Source organism: Coenobita brevimanus, chromosome 70 (genome assembly GCF_032717465.1).
Source record: "Coenobita brevimanus isolate Jiangsu-jjx chromosome 70, ASM3271746v2, whole genome shotgun sequence".
Classification (NCBI taxonomy): domain Eukaryota; kingdom Metazoa; phylum Arthropoda; class Malacostraca; order Decapoda; family Coenobitidae; genus Coenobita; species Coenobita brevimanus.
The window spans coordinates 42,385,175-42,402,151 of NC_137023.1; the positions used below are offsets into that span (position 1 = coordinate 42,385,175).

General features: G+C 42.2%; 1 protein-coding gene across 1 annotated transcript in view; it reads right to left on the reverse strand.

Moving 5' to 3' along the window:
- Positions 1–1,642: 1,642 nt before the first annotated feature.
- The window catches only part of Sym (symplekin scaffold protein), a 96,981-nt gene continuing 81,646 nt past the window's right edge, over positions 1,643–16,977 (reverse strand). The window contains exons 18-20 of the mRNA XM_080277540.1: positions 8,196–8,372; positions 6,463–6,567; positions 1,643–2,965 (exon numbers count right to left, since the gene is read on the reverse strand). Of these exons, the coding sequence (XP_080133666.1) occupies positions 2,960–2,965; positions 6,463–6,567; positions 8,196–8,372 (288 nt within the window). The 3' untranslated portion in view covers positions 1,643–2,959. The remainder of the gene's footprint in view (positions 2,966–6,462; positions 6,568–8,195; positions 8,373–16,977) is intronic.

A 16,977-nucleotide genomic window follows, 5' to 3' on the forward strand; every position in this document is an offset into this window, starting at 1 on the left:
TTATATCCAAGAGGTGGTTGGGGTTTACTGCTTATGTAATGCCACTTAGGGATTATTGAGGTTGGTCACTCTCATCTTAAATGCTAGGATCAACTTGTGTAGCCCTAGGCTCCTACGCTCCTCATGGGACAACACAGGATTAGATGATGATGACTTTTATTTATTTTATTTAGTGATAGGTGGGGGCATGCACTGTCCACTCTTTTGATGTATTGCTGATCTTGTGTGACTGTCCTTTCCTCTCTTCCTTCCTTCCCCTTCTGTCTCTCCTTCCTACATTCTTTCCTCTTCCTTCTGTCTACAGGTGACTACATTGAGTGGCAAGGCAGATTTCCCATACACCAGGAAACCATTTACAACGCTGGATGGTAACCATATACCCAAATTATGGCACCTGGTGGCTTAGTGGGTAATTAAGGTGCTCCAATCGGATTAAGTCTGGGCAGGTTTATATCCCTGGGTTGGTTGGGGTTTATTGCTCACATAATGCCACTAAGGGATGAGTGAGGCTGGCCACTCTCATCTTAAATGTCAGGACTAACTTACCTAGCCTTGGGCTCCTTCACTCCTCATGGGGAAACACAGGATTGGATTATGGATGGATGGATACTTTTATTTTCCTCTGCATGATATAATGGCCTCAAAGTACTTCAATTTTTCTTACTACTTCAGCTGCCTCACGTAGGTCCTCATGAATGATTTAATTCCCAATCCTTTCAGGTCACACCAAAATTACTTTTGAGTAACTGTATTCACTGCCATCAGTCTGCCTAAATACATGTGCAGTACTTGTATACCCTCACATTTATATTTCCATACCAGTTAATTCCCATTTCCATTTCACACACCATTGGTTTGCTCATACAGTACCATACTTATATATTTTGCTGTTATGATTTCATGCCTGAACATTTTGTTAAATTCTTTTACTATAGCACATTTACTTTAACCTGACAAAGATCCCTAACCTCTTTCAGTTCTGTTATGGCCAAATATAGTCAGACTAGAGGATCAGTTTAAATGGTAACTAAGTAGGCCCATTACTGCCTCATAATCAAGACTGTGTAACAAGAACAAAGTGTTCAGGTTATGAGAGTGCCCCATTTCCATAAGGTACAAACACGTCCTGCCACAGTGCAAAGAAGTGAGTTTCTTAAGAAAATTCACTGTAGCTTTCTAAGGTATCCTACAGCACAACTGAGTCCCCTTTGCAGCTCACAAATCTGAGAACACTTGCCATGAACCTCATCAGTCTGATGACATTATTACATACTTAATATTATTATTACTGTATCACTATCACCATTATTATTAGTATGGTGGAAGAGTTGAGAGGAAGGATGGGATTTGAGAGTATTGGTGTTGTGATGAGGAGGGGTAGATTGAGATAGTTTGGGCATGTGGTGAGGATGGAGGATGACAATTGGGTATTTAGTGGGTCTGAATTCTTGTAAATGGGAACATTTGGGCTTACAAGTGGGGTGCCCAGTACCAGTTAGGATAAATCTCATGTTCTGTGCTATTGTTATCAAGCACTTAATGTGGTACCAATTATGTGCGATAACCAAGGGATCACTGCACGTACACTACATTTTACTTTTTGGTGGTTTTCATCAAGTACTTTGATAGCAGACATGTTCAGGTAAACTAACAGATGACTCCACCTCCCATCAGGCAAATCTAGTAATGTAACATGGAACACCTCCCAAGCAAAAATGTGAGTAATTTTACTACTGTACATGTTACATTTGTTAAAAAACAAGGTTAAAGAATAGGCAAACATATAAAACAGATTCATTATTACCTGAATTATAAATTAAAGATTCTAAAAGTTTTATACTGATATTTCCACTGCAGTGTCTTCATGTCAAAATGTAATACAATACTGTAAAACTTATAAAGCTGCAAAGATTATGAATGTGGAAATGTCAACTTGTGGCAGGAGTTCCAGTAGACTAGGTAACAGTAATTATCCCTTTGAAATTAGTTCGGGACATGACCTCTTTTAGTTTTATGATACAAGTCCAAACTGGGACAGATTACTCCACTCAAAGAACCTGTATTGCCATTTCTTTATCATCCAGCATCCTGAAACTTATAATGTATCATTATGTTCAAGGAAGTGGGAAATGCTGTGTAAAATATGGTATCACTTTTGCAAGACAACACGGTAAATTTTCAAATATCCGTTGTAATTCAGCTAAGCCCTATGCCAAATAATATCAGATACTGCATAGTACCCCTCCATCAGCTCGACATTTAACATCGAGTCAGATATTGTGTTACTATCCATCTTGACCCTCTATTCTAAAATCTCTCCCATGAGTAAAAGATGAAAACTACGCATAAAATACAATAAAATAATGACACAGTACAGAAATACAGTAATACAGTGCCAGCTGGCTACCGAATACAAGCCAACTGATATGCCTCAATGAAGGATATTACTTAGAACCACTGGTCACGTCCCGTTTAGGGCTGGATATTGCATAACTTTGCTGGATATTGCTTTAATAGAGCTGAGCCAGCAGCACCGGATATTGCGATGACGGATAATTGAGAGTTTACTCTTCATATTGAAAATAAGCAGTGAAAGTGGAAGGTTTAGTTTTATTAAAAACTGCCTAAGTCTCAAAATTAACTATACAGCCCATATATGCTATGGATGAGATTAACGGTGTGCAAAGATAATGTCAGTTTTAAGCATCAACAAACTGATCTGAGAAAAACACTGATCTTTACATACTCTTCATTAAATATATATGAATATTGTAGTGTATATTGGAATTACATATACAAGTCCAGTTAATGTCCTTCATGTGACCTTCCTTGGTTAACATTCATCTATGTAATTCAATAAATCTTAAATATTAAGATGTACACCACCTCTATTGTAAAAACCAGTGGGACTGGAGCAAACACTTGACGATCACCATGCTTGAACTTCTTGCCTGTAGTCTCATGACTGTAAACAAACACAACTGATCACCAAATATACCTCAAGGTACAATACATTTATCACTAACTACAATGATTATCAGAAGTCATATGCTGCTTAAAAAAAGTAAATAAATAATAATACTTCACTCCTTCAGCCCAGGCATTCTCTCCCAAGAGTATGACATTATTTGCCAATGGTCACAATACAAGTAAAGAGATTCTCAGGATGAAAGCATTAATGGAGATTCTTGCCCCCATCACCCCACAGGGTCTCTTAAATGCATTATAATATCATAGGACAATAGCTATTGTGAAAAATACTCTTCAGGTTGAAGGCTACAATAATTTGGCACTGCCAGCATAACACAAAAAGTGTCTGCATGTTGTGGAAAGAGAGAGAGAGAGTACTGTAAGATGGGGCTATTCGACACACTCTTGGCTATTTTTTGTTGTACTAAGGTTTGTGGTGCAACATTTACAGCACTTAAAAAGCTTTACTGTATGTATGGGTAATGAAACACAAACGATCCAACTTCATATGTGAACATGAATTTTAACACAGAAAAACAGAGAAAAGACATATCTGAAAAATAAATATACCAGAAATGTTTACCAACACCTGATGTGGGGCAATTGGTCTCAGTGGGCTTTCATTGGAATCACTCCAACTTTCGATACCTTCTTGCCCAGTATTGTCCTTTGGTTGTGTGCCTTCAGGAGACTCACCTCTCCACTCCCCCTGCTTAAATTCAAATCAAACCAGCCAGAAGAAATTTGATTATATATGTCAATTAGTCTTCCTTCAATCCTTGACTGCTGCAAATGTTCAACCTTGTAAACACCATATGGACTAGGGCGCTTTCCACTAGCACTGATGAAGAACACGATAGACGTTTAACTCTTCGTCGTGTTCATGATGCGCTCCGCATGCTTTACACCATGCCGTAATATCTGGACCATTCCCACAGGACCATTCGTGATGTTTTCATCATAGTTAATAATGTCTGCAGGAGGTACTCCCCTCAGGCTCTCTTCTAGCTTTTTAAAATAGGCCACTACGACCTCTTCAGAGACAGCAGCCCGCTTCCTCAAAGTATTTTGGCATATCCTGGAGGACATCAGGTCTTTATGTCTCTTCAGGAAGCCATGTACCCAGTCTGTACCTGGGAGATTATCCCTGCAATTCACGATACAGTGTCTACAACTGTCCAGATAGTTCTTGATGAAGATGCAGCATATAAAATGCCCTAAAGTACCAAGTCAAAATGCCCCAGGGGACTGAGGCAAATTGCCCCAGTAGTCTAAAATCATAAAAATGATTGATGATGGTAGAGTTTTTATGATGGTAGTGAGGCACGTCCACTCTCATCTTAAATGTCGGGACCGAATGCCTAGCCCCAGGCTCCTACGCTCCTCATGGGGCAAGGTAGGATTGGATGATGGATGGTGAGGCATGTGTAAGGGTAAATGGGCATCTAAGTGAATGGTTCACAATCAATGTGGACATGCGACAAGGTTGTGTGATGTCCCCATGGTTGCTCAATATATACAGTATATGGAAGGGGTGATGAGAGAAATAAAAACACAAGTAATGGGGAGAGGGATGACGTTGGTAATGAATGGTGATGGGTGGAATATCTCAAACTTCTTGTATGCTGATCATGCAGTGCTACCTGGGTACAGTAACAGAAAAGAGAGGAAAATGTGCAAAAGAAGTGGAAAGTAGAGTAATACAAGGAAGGAAGGTAGCTGGTGCTATGAAGGCCTTGATAAGAAACAGGCTTGAGTGCTGCAGCTGCATGAGACTTACATGAAGGAGTGTTATAGCCAATTTTAACATATGGATGTGAGACTATGGTGTAGCATGAAAATGAAAAGTCAAGAGAGAAAACAATGGAGATAGGACTGCTGAAGAATGTATGTGGTGTTCGGAGAGTGGAGAGGATACGAAATAATGTGATTGGTGAAAGATGCAGAGTGAAGAAGTCTGTGGACACCAAAATTGAAGAAAGTATACTGAGATGGTATGGTCATCTGGGGAGAATGGATAACAATAGTGGTGAAAAAGGTATATCTGAGTGAATCTGAAGGTGGGAGGAGATGACGTATGCCAAGAAGGTGGATAAGTGTGTGAGGAAGAAAAGTATAGAAGTCAGTGAGGCTAGGGGACTGACAAGAGATCAAGTTGGCTGGATGAATGCTGTGAGAAGCGCATGATCAGGGATTTAGCACCCCTTTTAACATGACAGCGTTTGGATTGACTCTATCGGGCATGTATATGTGAAGCTACAGAATATGGTGAAAGTTTTTGGTATATCAGATAGAGCCAGGATTTGGGGGGCTTGAATGATGAGTGAATGGAAGCATGGCCCATTGGAATGGACAAACTTGGCTTGTCTGGATGCTGCTACTCCTCACCCTGCCCTAGGGTGGGAAAGGAGGTCCTGATGATGATGATGTCTAAAATCATAATATAAACAAAAGCAGCTACCTTACTTTGGCAGGTGGATAAACATTAATGACCCTTAGCTTGTTATTATATGTCCAAGGGACAGTGGAGGAAAATACAAATAATCTTGTCTTTATTGTTGTAAACCAGAGCTCAAAAAAAAAAAATAATAATATTAATAAAAAAAAATATCAAGAATGAAAAATTGATCAGTTCACTTACCTTCAGCAAGCTATCCTTAAATTTAATTTACAATATAAATTAGTGATTGTAGAATATAGTACCATATGAAAAAGTCAAATATACCCCTATTTACACTGTCTTGATCACCTGAGTCTCATTAGCCTAACTCTTATTGAGCCTTACTGTCCCAGGTGAGTCGAATAGCCCCAACTTATGGTAATACAGTAATGAATGACATTTTTCAAAATTTATAATAATATATATTATTGTACATTCTACATGGTCATGTTGTGGCCCCAGGCTCATGTGGATGTACTGTAAAGATAAGCCTGATACTGTACTCTGTCCTACATACAATGAACTGATTACAAAATCTGCACTAGTTAAATATTTTCATTTAACATTTTTCAACCTGAAGATAGTATGAGGTGATGGCCAGAGAGGATGTGGAGTGAGAGGAAAGCCAGAGAGTAAGTGACATGAGGTGAATGCCAGGAAGTGTGAGACAGGCCATGAGGGCCAGGGTGTGTGGGTCATGAAATGAAGGCCAAGAAGGGTGTGGGGTGAGGAGAGTGTGAGACATGATACAACAGTTAAACAAACTGAGAGGCAATGGCCAAAGAGGTGAGAAGAGAGTGTGGAGTTACAGGACAGCTAGGAAGGAAGTGTGCTGAGAGGAAGGCCAAGGAAGATGTGAGAAACCTAGAGGGCTAAGGAGTACATACAGCAAGGGTATGGTGTTAGAGAAGGACTGGGAAGGAAGTGTGGTGAAAGGAGGGCAAGGGAGGGTTTGAAATGAAGTGAGGGCAGGGATGAATGTGTATGATGAGAACAATGAGAGTCTGGGAATGAAAGTGAGATTATTTCTTAGTGTCTAGAAGGTAACTGACCTCTTGCATGGTGAGAGTGGAGTCTGGATTGATGGTGTGGGAGGTCTGTTCAGTGCTGGTGTGTCCTTCTATCACCTCCAGCAGACTAGGTGGAATGTGGGCCCTCTGTACAAAATTCAGAAAGAAAGTGGATGGGTATTAGTACAGACATCAAGAAAATTTACAGAGCTACAATGTCATATGATATTACTATCATTTTATGTTACTATGAAATACTATGTCAGTGCAGAATGGGAATTCAACATTTCACTGCACATTATTTATTATGCATCTAAGAAAACTTCAGCATGTGATGGAAAACCACAGAAATGCATGCTGTGTGTGACATATTCTTAATTCACTTAACTGCTAAGTTCAGCATACTTCCTACAACACCTGTTCATTTCAATTTGTGACGCCCATTACACTCCCTTCCTACCCTTAACTACATCTATTTTTTTTTAAGATACTGTACCAGCATAATTAAAAGCTACCAGTGCTGACAAAGTCAATATGCAACTGTTTTTCAATCTGGTATTTAAAACAGTCAGAACAAATACTATAATTTTCAACTTGGAGAAATGCCATTTTAATTTAATCAGATTTCAAAAACTGTATAATGTTCACCTTGGAGGAAGCTATTTCATTTCCATCCATCCATCATCCAATCCTATGTTGCCCCATGAGAAGCGAAGAAGCCTTGGGTTGGGCAAGTTGGTCCTGACATTTAAGATGAGAGTGACTAGCCTCACTCATCCCTGAGTGACAACATGAGCAGTAAACCCCAACCACCCCTTGGATATCATTCTACACAGGCTCAATCCGACTGGAGCACCTTAATTACCCACTAAACCACCAGGCGCCATGATTTGGTTATACGGTTACCACCCAACGTAGTAAATTGTTTCTCTTGTCACTCAGTGTAGAGTCACCCACAGGCAGCAGGAAGAGGAAAGAATGATGGAAAGAAAGAAGAGAGAGTGTAAAGTCACCCGTAGGCACAAGGAAGAGGAAAGAATGACGGAAAGAAAGAAGAGGGAGTGTAAAGTCATCCGTAGGCAGAAGGAAGGCAGGAAAGACGGAAGAGGAAGGAAAGACGGAAGGAAAGGGCAGACACCCAAAGCAACACTATATTGAGTGAGTGGATGGTGAATGCCCCCACCTATCACCACATGTACAGAAAATAATAAAATTTATTCATCCTTTCCTTGTATATGGCTCGGAATGGCTCCGTCCTATTTATGTGATGGAACTAGTATTTTCAGTTCTCTTTACACGGAGAGCACTAGGTCATGAGGTGAATGGGGGAAGTGGGGGGGGGGGGTCAGCGATTTGTGGAAGTGCGTATGCCTCCCCTCCCTCCCCCCTTTGCTATGTTACTGGGGGGCACGGTAGCACAGCGGTAGCGCGCTGGACTCGTAATCGGGGGATTGCGAGTTCGAGCCTCGCCCGGGCTGCTGTGCCGGGAGTGGTAGCTCGCTCCTGTAACCCTAGTGGGGCTATATAGTCCAATACAGGGCTTAGCTCGGGGGAACTCCATTTCTCCCATTTGCTATGTTACTGTTGGGGTGCCCCCCCCCCCACACACACACACACACACTTATGAAAGCAGCTCTTGCATCAATGGTGATTACTCTTATTGTCCTATGAAAAAAATCTTGGTCAAAGACAATATATTTCTGATTCCTCTATATGTCAGTGGTTAATCTACTTTCAATAAAGCAAATGTCCTGTTAAGCTCCTGCATAAACTACCTGATTATCATTAAGTCCAGCAACATGTGAGGTAAGACGGGCTTGAAGATCTGGCGCAGTAGTGAACACATCAGAAAGCTGTGCAGGTGGCAGCTGGAGTAAGACAGTGAAGCTCTGGGGCACTGCACGCTGGCAGCACTTGATAAACCCCTCCCATACTTTCCTCTGCTTCCATACCTGCAGAAAAAATTAAAGGCAGTCAGAGGAATTAAGTTAGGAACAACAAGAGGTGAAAATGGCAAATGTGAGGATACAGGAAAAACAAAGGAATGTTTGAAAAGAAATGGTGAGAAAGGCAAATATCAAGAAATGCGAAGGGTTAAGCAGATGTCAGGTACAAAGACAGCAGGAGTGAGAAGGGATGGACAGTCAGGGAAGGTAAAGGTAGCTGACAGATGAATCTTGCAAAGTTCAGATGTGAGGAGAAAATATAGCAGATCATTGTTCTCTACATACTCAACAGATTATAGATAGTCTAACTGCCGATCACTGAATTATTAACTATTTATCTATCTATCTCTACCCTGACGCCATAGTCCCATAAGGGGTGGCTGTTTGGCTCTGAGATAGTTGTTTTACAGGGAGGGGCACTAACCCTCCACCAACCCACTTGTTGACACATTGGGAACACATATGGGCTGGTTATATATATATATATATATATATATATTTTTTTAATGCGAGGAAGAAGGAACCAAAGGCCATGAGCCCGCAGTGACAGTTCCCTCCAAGAGAAAAACAAAATACAATATAGAGCCAAATTCAAGATCCGATCATTTTGAGATGCCTGGACACACTGCGTTTGAAAGACTGGAGATCATAGGCAGCAGGAAATACAGACAGAGGGAGACAGTTCCAGAGCTGACCTGTTGCATAAATGAAAGACTGGGAGTAACGGATAACTCTTGCATTAGAGAGTTGGACAGAAAAAGGATGAGAGTTTGCTGCCAGACGGGTGCTACGTGCCCGTCGTAGAGGTGGGGAATGCAAGCAGACAGTTCAGAGGAGCAGTGACCATTAAAGTAGCGATAGAAAAGAGATAAAGATGCAACAGTGCGGCGAAGAGACAGAGGTTGAAGGGAGTCAGTAAGAGGAGGAGAGTTAATGAGACGAAAAGCCTTTGACTCCACCCTATTGAGAAGAGCTGTATGAGGGGAGCCTCCCCACACATGAGAGTTGTACTCCACACAGGGGCGGATAAAACCCCTGTATAGAGTCAACAATTGCGCAGGGGTAAAGAAAGAGCGGAGTCGCCTTAGCACACCCAATCTCTTGGAAGCAGATTTTACAAGAGATGTAATATGATCTTTCCAAGATAAGTCCCGAGTAAATGAAACCCCAAGCATGTTCAAGGATGATGCAGGATTAAGCTGAATATTATTAAACATTAGTGGGTATACCTGTGGAAGATTTTGTCGGGTTGAAAGGTGTAAGAACTGAGTCTTAGATGCATTAAAGACAACCATATTATTTTTACCCCAGTCAGAGATACGAGCCAAGTCAGACATTAGGTGTGCCATAGCCTCATCCCTTGTTTGTTGAAGTAACTGTTGAGATGGGCGTTGCGGGAACCGAATGGAAAGGTGAAGGGTGGAGTCATCAGCGTATGAGTGGATAGGGTTAGATGTACAGCTTAGAAGATCATTGATGAATAAAAGGAAGAGAGTTGGTGATAGGGCAGAGCCCTGAGGAACACCACTGATGATAGATCTAGGAGAACGATGGCCGTCTACAACAGCGGCTATAGAACGACCAGAAAGGAAGCTAGCGATGAAGGCACAGATAGAAGGATAGAAACCGTAGGAGGGCAGTTTGGAAATTAAAGATTTATGCCAGACTCGATCGAAAGCCTTTGAGATGTCAAGTGCAATGGCAAAGCTTTCGCCAAAGTCCCGAAAGGAGGATGACCAGGAGTCTGAAAGGTAGGTGAGAAGATCGGCAGTGGAGCGTCCCTGACGGAACCCATACTGACGATCAGAAAGAAGGTTGTGATAGGAAAGATGCCTTAAAATTTTTCTATTAAAAATTGACTCGAAAACTTTGGTTACTATCTAGTGTTATAAATGGTTTCCTGGCTTATGGGAAACCATCTGGCTTGTCATTCAATGTAAAGCCACTTGAAATGGAAAGAAGAGTAATAAAGTGCTAGGAAAGAGGAGAGACATAGGAAGAGAGAAGAGCTGGCACAGAAAAAGAAGGATAAACAAGTATAGAATTATTAAAGGTCATATCAGAATCAATAAGGGATGTCTGCAGAGAAATTACTGTAATTTACACAGGCATGAATACAGGGGACTAAAAACAGAATATTTCAACTGTAATGAATATGTTGCTTGTAAATGAGGTGCATGCTGTGAGTACAGCCTATACTCTTGTCAGGTAAGATGGCTCCCTAATATCTTTTCCTTACTATACTCTTTCCACATTAACTTGGCACCAATTTTCATCCTTTTCCAGCTTATTTCACATACAACATACCCTCATTAAACAACAACGCAGTGTGTGTTGAATTGCTTATGCGATGACAAAAAAGGTTATGAATGCTTTTTAATATACAAAATCATTTTCACTCATATGATCATTATAATCCTGTACAAAACCTCGATGGTCGATGCATGACTGAAAGCTATTTTCGCTTATGCAACTGCCAACACTCAAGCTTACAATCAGTTCCAAGATGGCCTTTGAACTTGGTCAGTACTGGGTGTGTACGTGTCATCATCATCATCATCATCTGGACCTCCTTTCCCACCCTAGGGCAGGGTGAGGAGTAGCAATGTCCAGACAGACCAAATTTGCCCAATCCAATGGGCCATGCTTCCATTCACTCACTATTTAAGCCCCCGGAATCCTGGCTCTATCTGATATGCCAAAAACATTCACCACATACTGTAGCTTCACATAAACATATCCAACTGAGTCAATCTGGACGCTGTCAGGTTAAAAAGGGGCATCAAATCCCTGATGATGCGCTTCTCCTCACAATATTCATCCAACCAGCTTGATCTCTTGTCAGTTCTGTAGTCTCACCAACTTTCAAACCTCTCTTCTTCATACACTGATGAAATAAGTATGGTAATGGAACAATACTATGGTGCTGGAGTTCAAGTAGCAAGTGAAGTTAAAAAACTACCAGCTTAGGTGATTTGGAAATTAATTAAGCTGGTGGGCTACGGGTCCCAGATCCATTGCCTGGACCTGGGACTGTAGAGTGAGTGGGGCCTGTGGTATGTCTATCCCCCTTTATTAATACTGAATATGACAAAACACAAGAAAAAGTTTCAAAGCAAGCCTGAGGACAGTAAATCACCCAGGGGGATGAGGGTGGGTTCATGGAATGTGGGAAGTTTGAGGGGAAGAGCGGGGGAAGTCGTTGAGGCATTCAGTAGGAGGTGGGTGGATGTGGCGTGTTTGCAGGCAGTCCGGTACAGGGGTGGATCAGCCAGAAATATTGTTGGGAAGGACTGTTGCTATAAGTTGTTTTGGCAGGGGGGGACAGATGGATATGGAGGTGTTGAGAGTAAGCGATAGGATATTGGTAGTGAAAATTCTGTTCGGTAGAAGGATAGCTGCGATTATATCGGCATATGCTCCACAGGCAGGATTGGATGAAGCAGAGAAAGACAGATTTTAGGATGATTTAATACATGTAGTGGGTGGTATGCTGGATGATGAGATAGTGGTTTTGGGAGGGGACTTAAATGGTCATGTAGGTGAAGGAGCACAAGGTTATGAAGGAGTGAATGGGGGATGTGCGTATGGTATAAGGAATGCAGAAGGAGAAAGGATACTCGAGTCTGGGGAGGCAACAAACATGATTGTGTGCAACACATATTTTAGAAAAAGAGACAGTGGGTTAATTACGTATGAGTCTGGGGGAAACAGCAGTCAGATAGATTATTTTCTGGTTAGGAGGGCCGACAGGAGGTTAGTGAGGGATTTTAAAGTTATAGGAAGCGAGGAGTGTGTGCAGCAGCACAAACTACTGATTTGTGATATGGTGCTTAAAGAACAAGTGATGAAAAAGAGGACTTATGTACCTAGGAAGAAAATATGGAAGCTGAAAAACCAAGTAGTAAGGGATGCCTTCTATAGTGAGTTGAGGAGAGTGGTGGCTGAACAGGGAGCTGCAGACAGAGGCGTTAATGAACAGTACAGAGCCCTCAAGAACAATTTCTTGAGAGTTACTGATGTAACATGCGGCTGGACAAAAGGACCACCAAGACATAAAGTAACTTGGTGGTGGGATGAGGGTGTAGAAGCTGCAGTTAAGGAGAAAAGAAGGCTTTTCCGGGAATGGAAGAAGAGTGGTAGCAAAGAGGACTATTTGGCTGCCAAGCATAGGGCTAGAAGAGAGGTATACAAGGCAAAATCTGAGTCACAGAGACTTTTACTTGATAACCTAAATCATGGGGAAAGGAAAAATATGATATTTAGGGTGGCAGGTCAGTTGAAGAGGGATAATCGGGATATTATAGGTGAGCAGTGTGTGAAGAATGATGAAGGAAGGGTAGTGGTGAACAGTGAGGATATTATAGATGCATGGAGAAAGCATTATAACTGGTTGTTGAATGAGGACTTTGACTGGGACAGAGAAGGTTTGGAGCCAGCAGATCCAGTGTCTGGCCCTTGGCCTTTGATTGATGCTGCTACTGTGAGTGAGGCAATAGGCAGGATGAAGGTGGGGAAGGCAGCAGGTGTGTCTGGGTTGACTGCTGAAATGTTGAAGGCCTCAGGCGATATAGGGGTGAAGTTAGTCACTGACCAGATAAATAGTTGAGAGGTATATGAGGGAGGGGGGGGTGAGTTGGGGGGAGGGGAGTCAAATGGTGGGTGACAGAGTGACTTGGAGGCGTTTTGTCTGCGGCCACCCTTTGCGGGATTAGGGCGTCGGGCTATAGATAGATAGATAGATAGATAGTGTTGTCCCAGATGATTGGCTGAAGAGTGTAATTGTAAATGTGTATAAAGGGAAGGGTGATGCCCTGGAAAGAGGAAATTATAGAGGTATAAAGCTTTTAGATCAGATAATGAAGGTAATGGGGAGAGTTTTAGAAGGTATGATTAGAGAAAGAGTGAATACTGATGAGATGTAGTTTGGGTTTATGCCAGGTAGGGGGACCACTGATGCCATATTCATTGTTCAACAGCTTCGGGAAAAATATATTGGTAGGAGAAGGGATCTTTATTTTGTTTTTGTTGATTTGGAAAAGGCCTTTAACAGAGTCCCTAGAGAGGTGGTGAAGTGGGCAATGAGAAAGCTTGGCTTGGAGGAGTGGCTGGTTAGGGTGGTTATGGCTATGTATGTGGGTGCTTGCACCCAGGTTAGAGTGAATGGAGATTTGAGTGATGGGTTTTCCGTGAATGTTGGTGTGCATCAGGGGTCAGTTTTGAGTCCCATGTTGTTCATCATGGTACTTGAAGCCGTTTCACGTGACTTTAGAAACGGACTCCCGTGGGAGTTGTTGTATGCTGATGATTTGGTGCTGATTGCAGAGAACGAAAGGGAGGCGGAGGAAAGGTTTAGGAAGTGGAAAGATGGTATGGGGCACAAGGGCTTAAGCGTAAATGCAGATAAAACAAAACTGATGATATCTAGGGTTGGTGGCGGTACTGTCAAAGACGAGGGAGAGTGGCCATGTGCAGTTTGCCACAAGGGCGTGGGAAGTAATTCCATCTTGTGCAGTATTTGTGATAAATGGGCGCATAAGAGATGTAGTGGTATCACAGGTAGACTGCGTGATAATGCTGATTTTATGTGTACGGCAAGTCGGGGAGAGCAGGTGGAGATTGTCAGGCATAAAAGGATTGAACTTGCTGGTGAAACTCTTGAGTGTGTGGAAGAGTTTTGTTATTTGGGAGACATGTTGTGTGCTGGAGGTGGGGCTGGAGCTAGCTCTGTGGCTAGGGTGAGAAACGGTTGGAAGAAGTTCAGGGAGCTGTTGCCTCTCCTGACACTGAGAGGACTCTTCCAACGTGCTAAAGGGTTTTTGTATGCAGCATGCGTTTGGAATGTAATGCTGTATGGTAGTGAGACCTGGGCAGTGAAGGAGGAGGATATTCACCGGCTTAGACGTACAGAAATGACAATGATTAAGTGGATGTGTAGTGTGTCCCTGCGTCCAAGGTCTGGGGGGGCTGGGTTCACGATGGAAGAGTTGAGAGGTAGGATGGGACTGAAGTGTATTGGTGTTGTGATGAGGAGAGGTAGATTGAGATGGTTTGGACATGTGGAGAGGATTGGGGATGATAATTAGGTGAGGAAGGTGAGAAGTGTTAATATTGGGGGTGGGGTTACAAGGGGTAGACCGAGAAAGACATGGGACGAGGTCATTAAGTGTGACCTCATGGTTAAGGGACTGAACAGGGAGGCTGCAATGGATCGTGTTGCTTGGAGAGCCGCCATTAGGTGACCAAGGCCGATGCATGCAAGCATGTTGGAGCCTTTAAAAACGAAAACTTACTTTTGGTGGTAATCAGCAAGTGAAGTGCAGTGAAGAGAAATAACTACCAGATGAGGTGAGTTCGAAACTTGTATTTAAATTAAGTTGGGTGGGTGACCCCTGGTCAAAAATGTATCCCATTAAAAGATTATAACTGACTCACCTTGAAATGAGGATGTGCTGTTGTTCAGTGGCAGAATATGACCATAATACTCCTCAACACCCGTTCCATAGCACTTCTCAACTTGCATCATAATCCAGTGTTAATACTGTACACTGTTTCAAATGAGCATTCAAGATGGAGAGATGGCAGTTTTAGGCCAAGTTAAGAGCTATACAGTAGTTTCTTTTTGCATGTGACATTTTAATAACCTCATCTATGGTATTTATACTATGTTTGAATTACAAAGCTGTACTGTATATGAAATAAGAGAACATTAAGGTGTAAGACAGTAAAAAGCAAGATACACTGTTAAGGATGACGTGTTAAAATTCCATCTAATGCCACAAGAATACTGGCCTAAGAGTATTGTGGTATGAGGACTGGTATTACTGTATTAGAACGAGTGGGTTATATGCACTCTAACTATATATATACTTTTTTTTATTAAACACTAACTTGGCATAAAACTGTGATCTTGCTATCTTGAATGCTGAGTTGTTGCAAGAGATTAACAACTGAATATGACGCTAGTCACAAAGAAGTGCTATGGAATGACTCTAAAGCTGTAGCATTGTCTTCTGCCAATAAGTTACACAATATAAGCTGCAAAAGGATGAAAATTTGGGCCAAGCTAAGGTTAAAGGAGCGTAACAGAAATGGTACTGGTGAGAAGTACTGTAATGTACCTGTGTGTCTGGGAAGTGAGGTTTCTGTGGGATGAATACCTAGCAGTTGGTCCCGAGGAATATTACTTTGTGTGTGTGTGTGTGTGTTCACCCATGCATGTGTGTGCTCATGTTTGTATGCTGTGTATACGCATTTGTTTATGTATGTGTGTGTGTGTGTTCATGTTTGTATGCTGTGTATAAGCATTTGTTTGTGTGTGTGTGTGTGTGTGTGTGTGTGTGTGTGTGTGTGTGTGTGTGTGTGTGTGTGTGTGTGTGTGTGTGTGTGTGTGTGTGTGTGTGTGTGTGTGTGTGTTTGTGTGTGTTGCAGTGCTGAGTAACAGAGGAGGTATATTTGGAATTATTTATTAAAAAAAAAAATCATTTTCTCTGTGGTAAGGAAAGGAGAGGCATTTAACTGCTTCAATGATTTACATCATGTTGTGACATAATGAACTATATGCCTCTAATATTCATATGGTAATTAACTGGAAGCAGCTACAAGTGGAGACATTGCAAGATAGTGAGAAAAGGACAGAGTATAAGAGCATAGTGGAAGAAAGATTGGGAAGGTATGAGCTAGAGCAGATGGAAGGGGTGGAAGACGTATGTAAGATATTCACGGAAGAGATAAGCGCAGCGTGTGAGGCGGTTTGTGGAGTGAGGAGGAGATGCAAGGGTGTGCAAGGGACAGCATGGTGGAATGAAGAGGTGAAACGAGCTGTGGAACAAAAGAAGAAGGCATATGGTGAATGGTTGGCGAGTAGAGGTAGGGGAGAAGATGAGAGAGAGAAGAGAGAGGTATATGTGAGCAGGAGAAGGGAGGTTAAGAGACTGGTGAAGGAGAGTAAAAAGAAAGTGGATGAGGAGTTTGGGAGGAATCTGAGTGTGAAATGGAGGGAGAGTAAGAAATTGTTTTGGAAGGAGGTAAAGAAAGTAAAGGGGCTATCACACGGGAGACTCGTGGACGTCCAAACTGACCGTGGACGTCCAAATTCGCCCCCGCGGGAGGGTCATGGACGTCCATGAGTGGAAGGCCACCTGACCCATTCGTGGACGTCCACGGTGACCGTGGACGTCCACGACTCGGTAGTCTCCTTCTTCTCTATGGAGTTTACATGTAGCTGTGTAATATTTCTATTTGTCACAAAAAATTGTAAGATACACCAAAATGTGTTAATTATGATGGAATGTCGAATGATTGTTTACAAGAGAGGCCCGCGCACGTTTATTTCTGTTTGTCATAGAAACTTTTCATATATACCAAAATGTAAATATGATGGAATGTGGATTGATTGTTTCCAAGAGAGGCCCGCACACGTTCGAAAGGCATACTCGGGAAGAAAGCACTACTGTGCAGATTTCTATACTGGCTGCTTTCTTCACTCCGTCGGAGCCATTCTCTCATCCACAGTGCCCTCCTTCTCCCCCTCCTTTGTCTTCTTGCAGAGGCTTCTTCCTCATCCTGCAGGATTAGGACTGCAGCACCCATTGCAAAAGTTACAATCTGG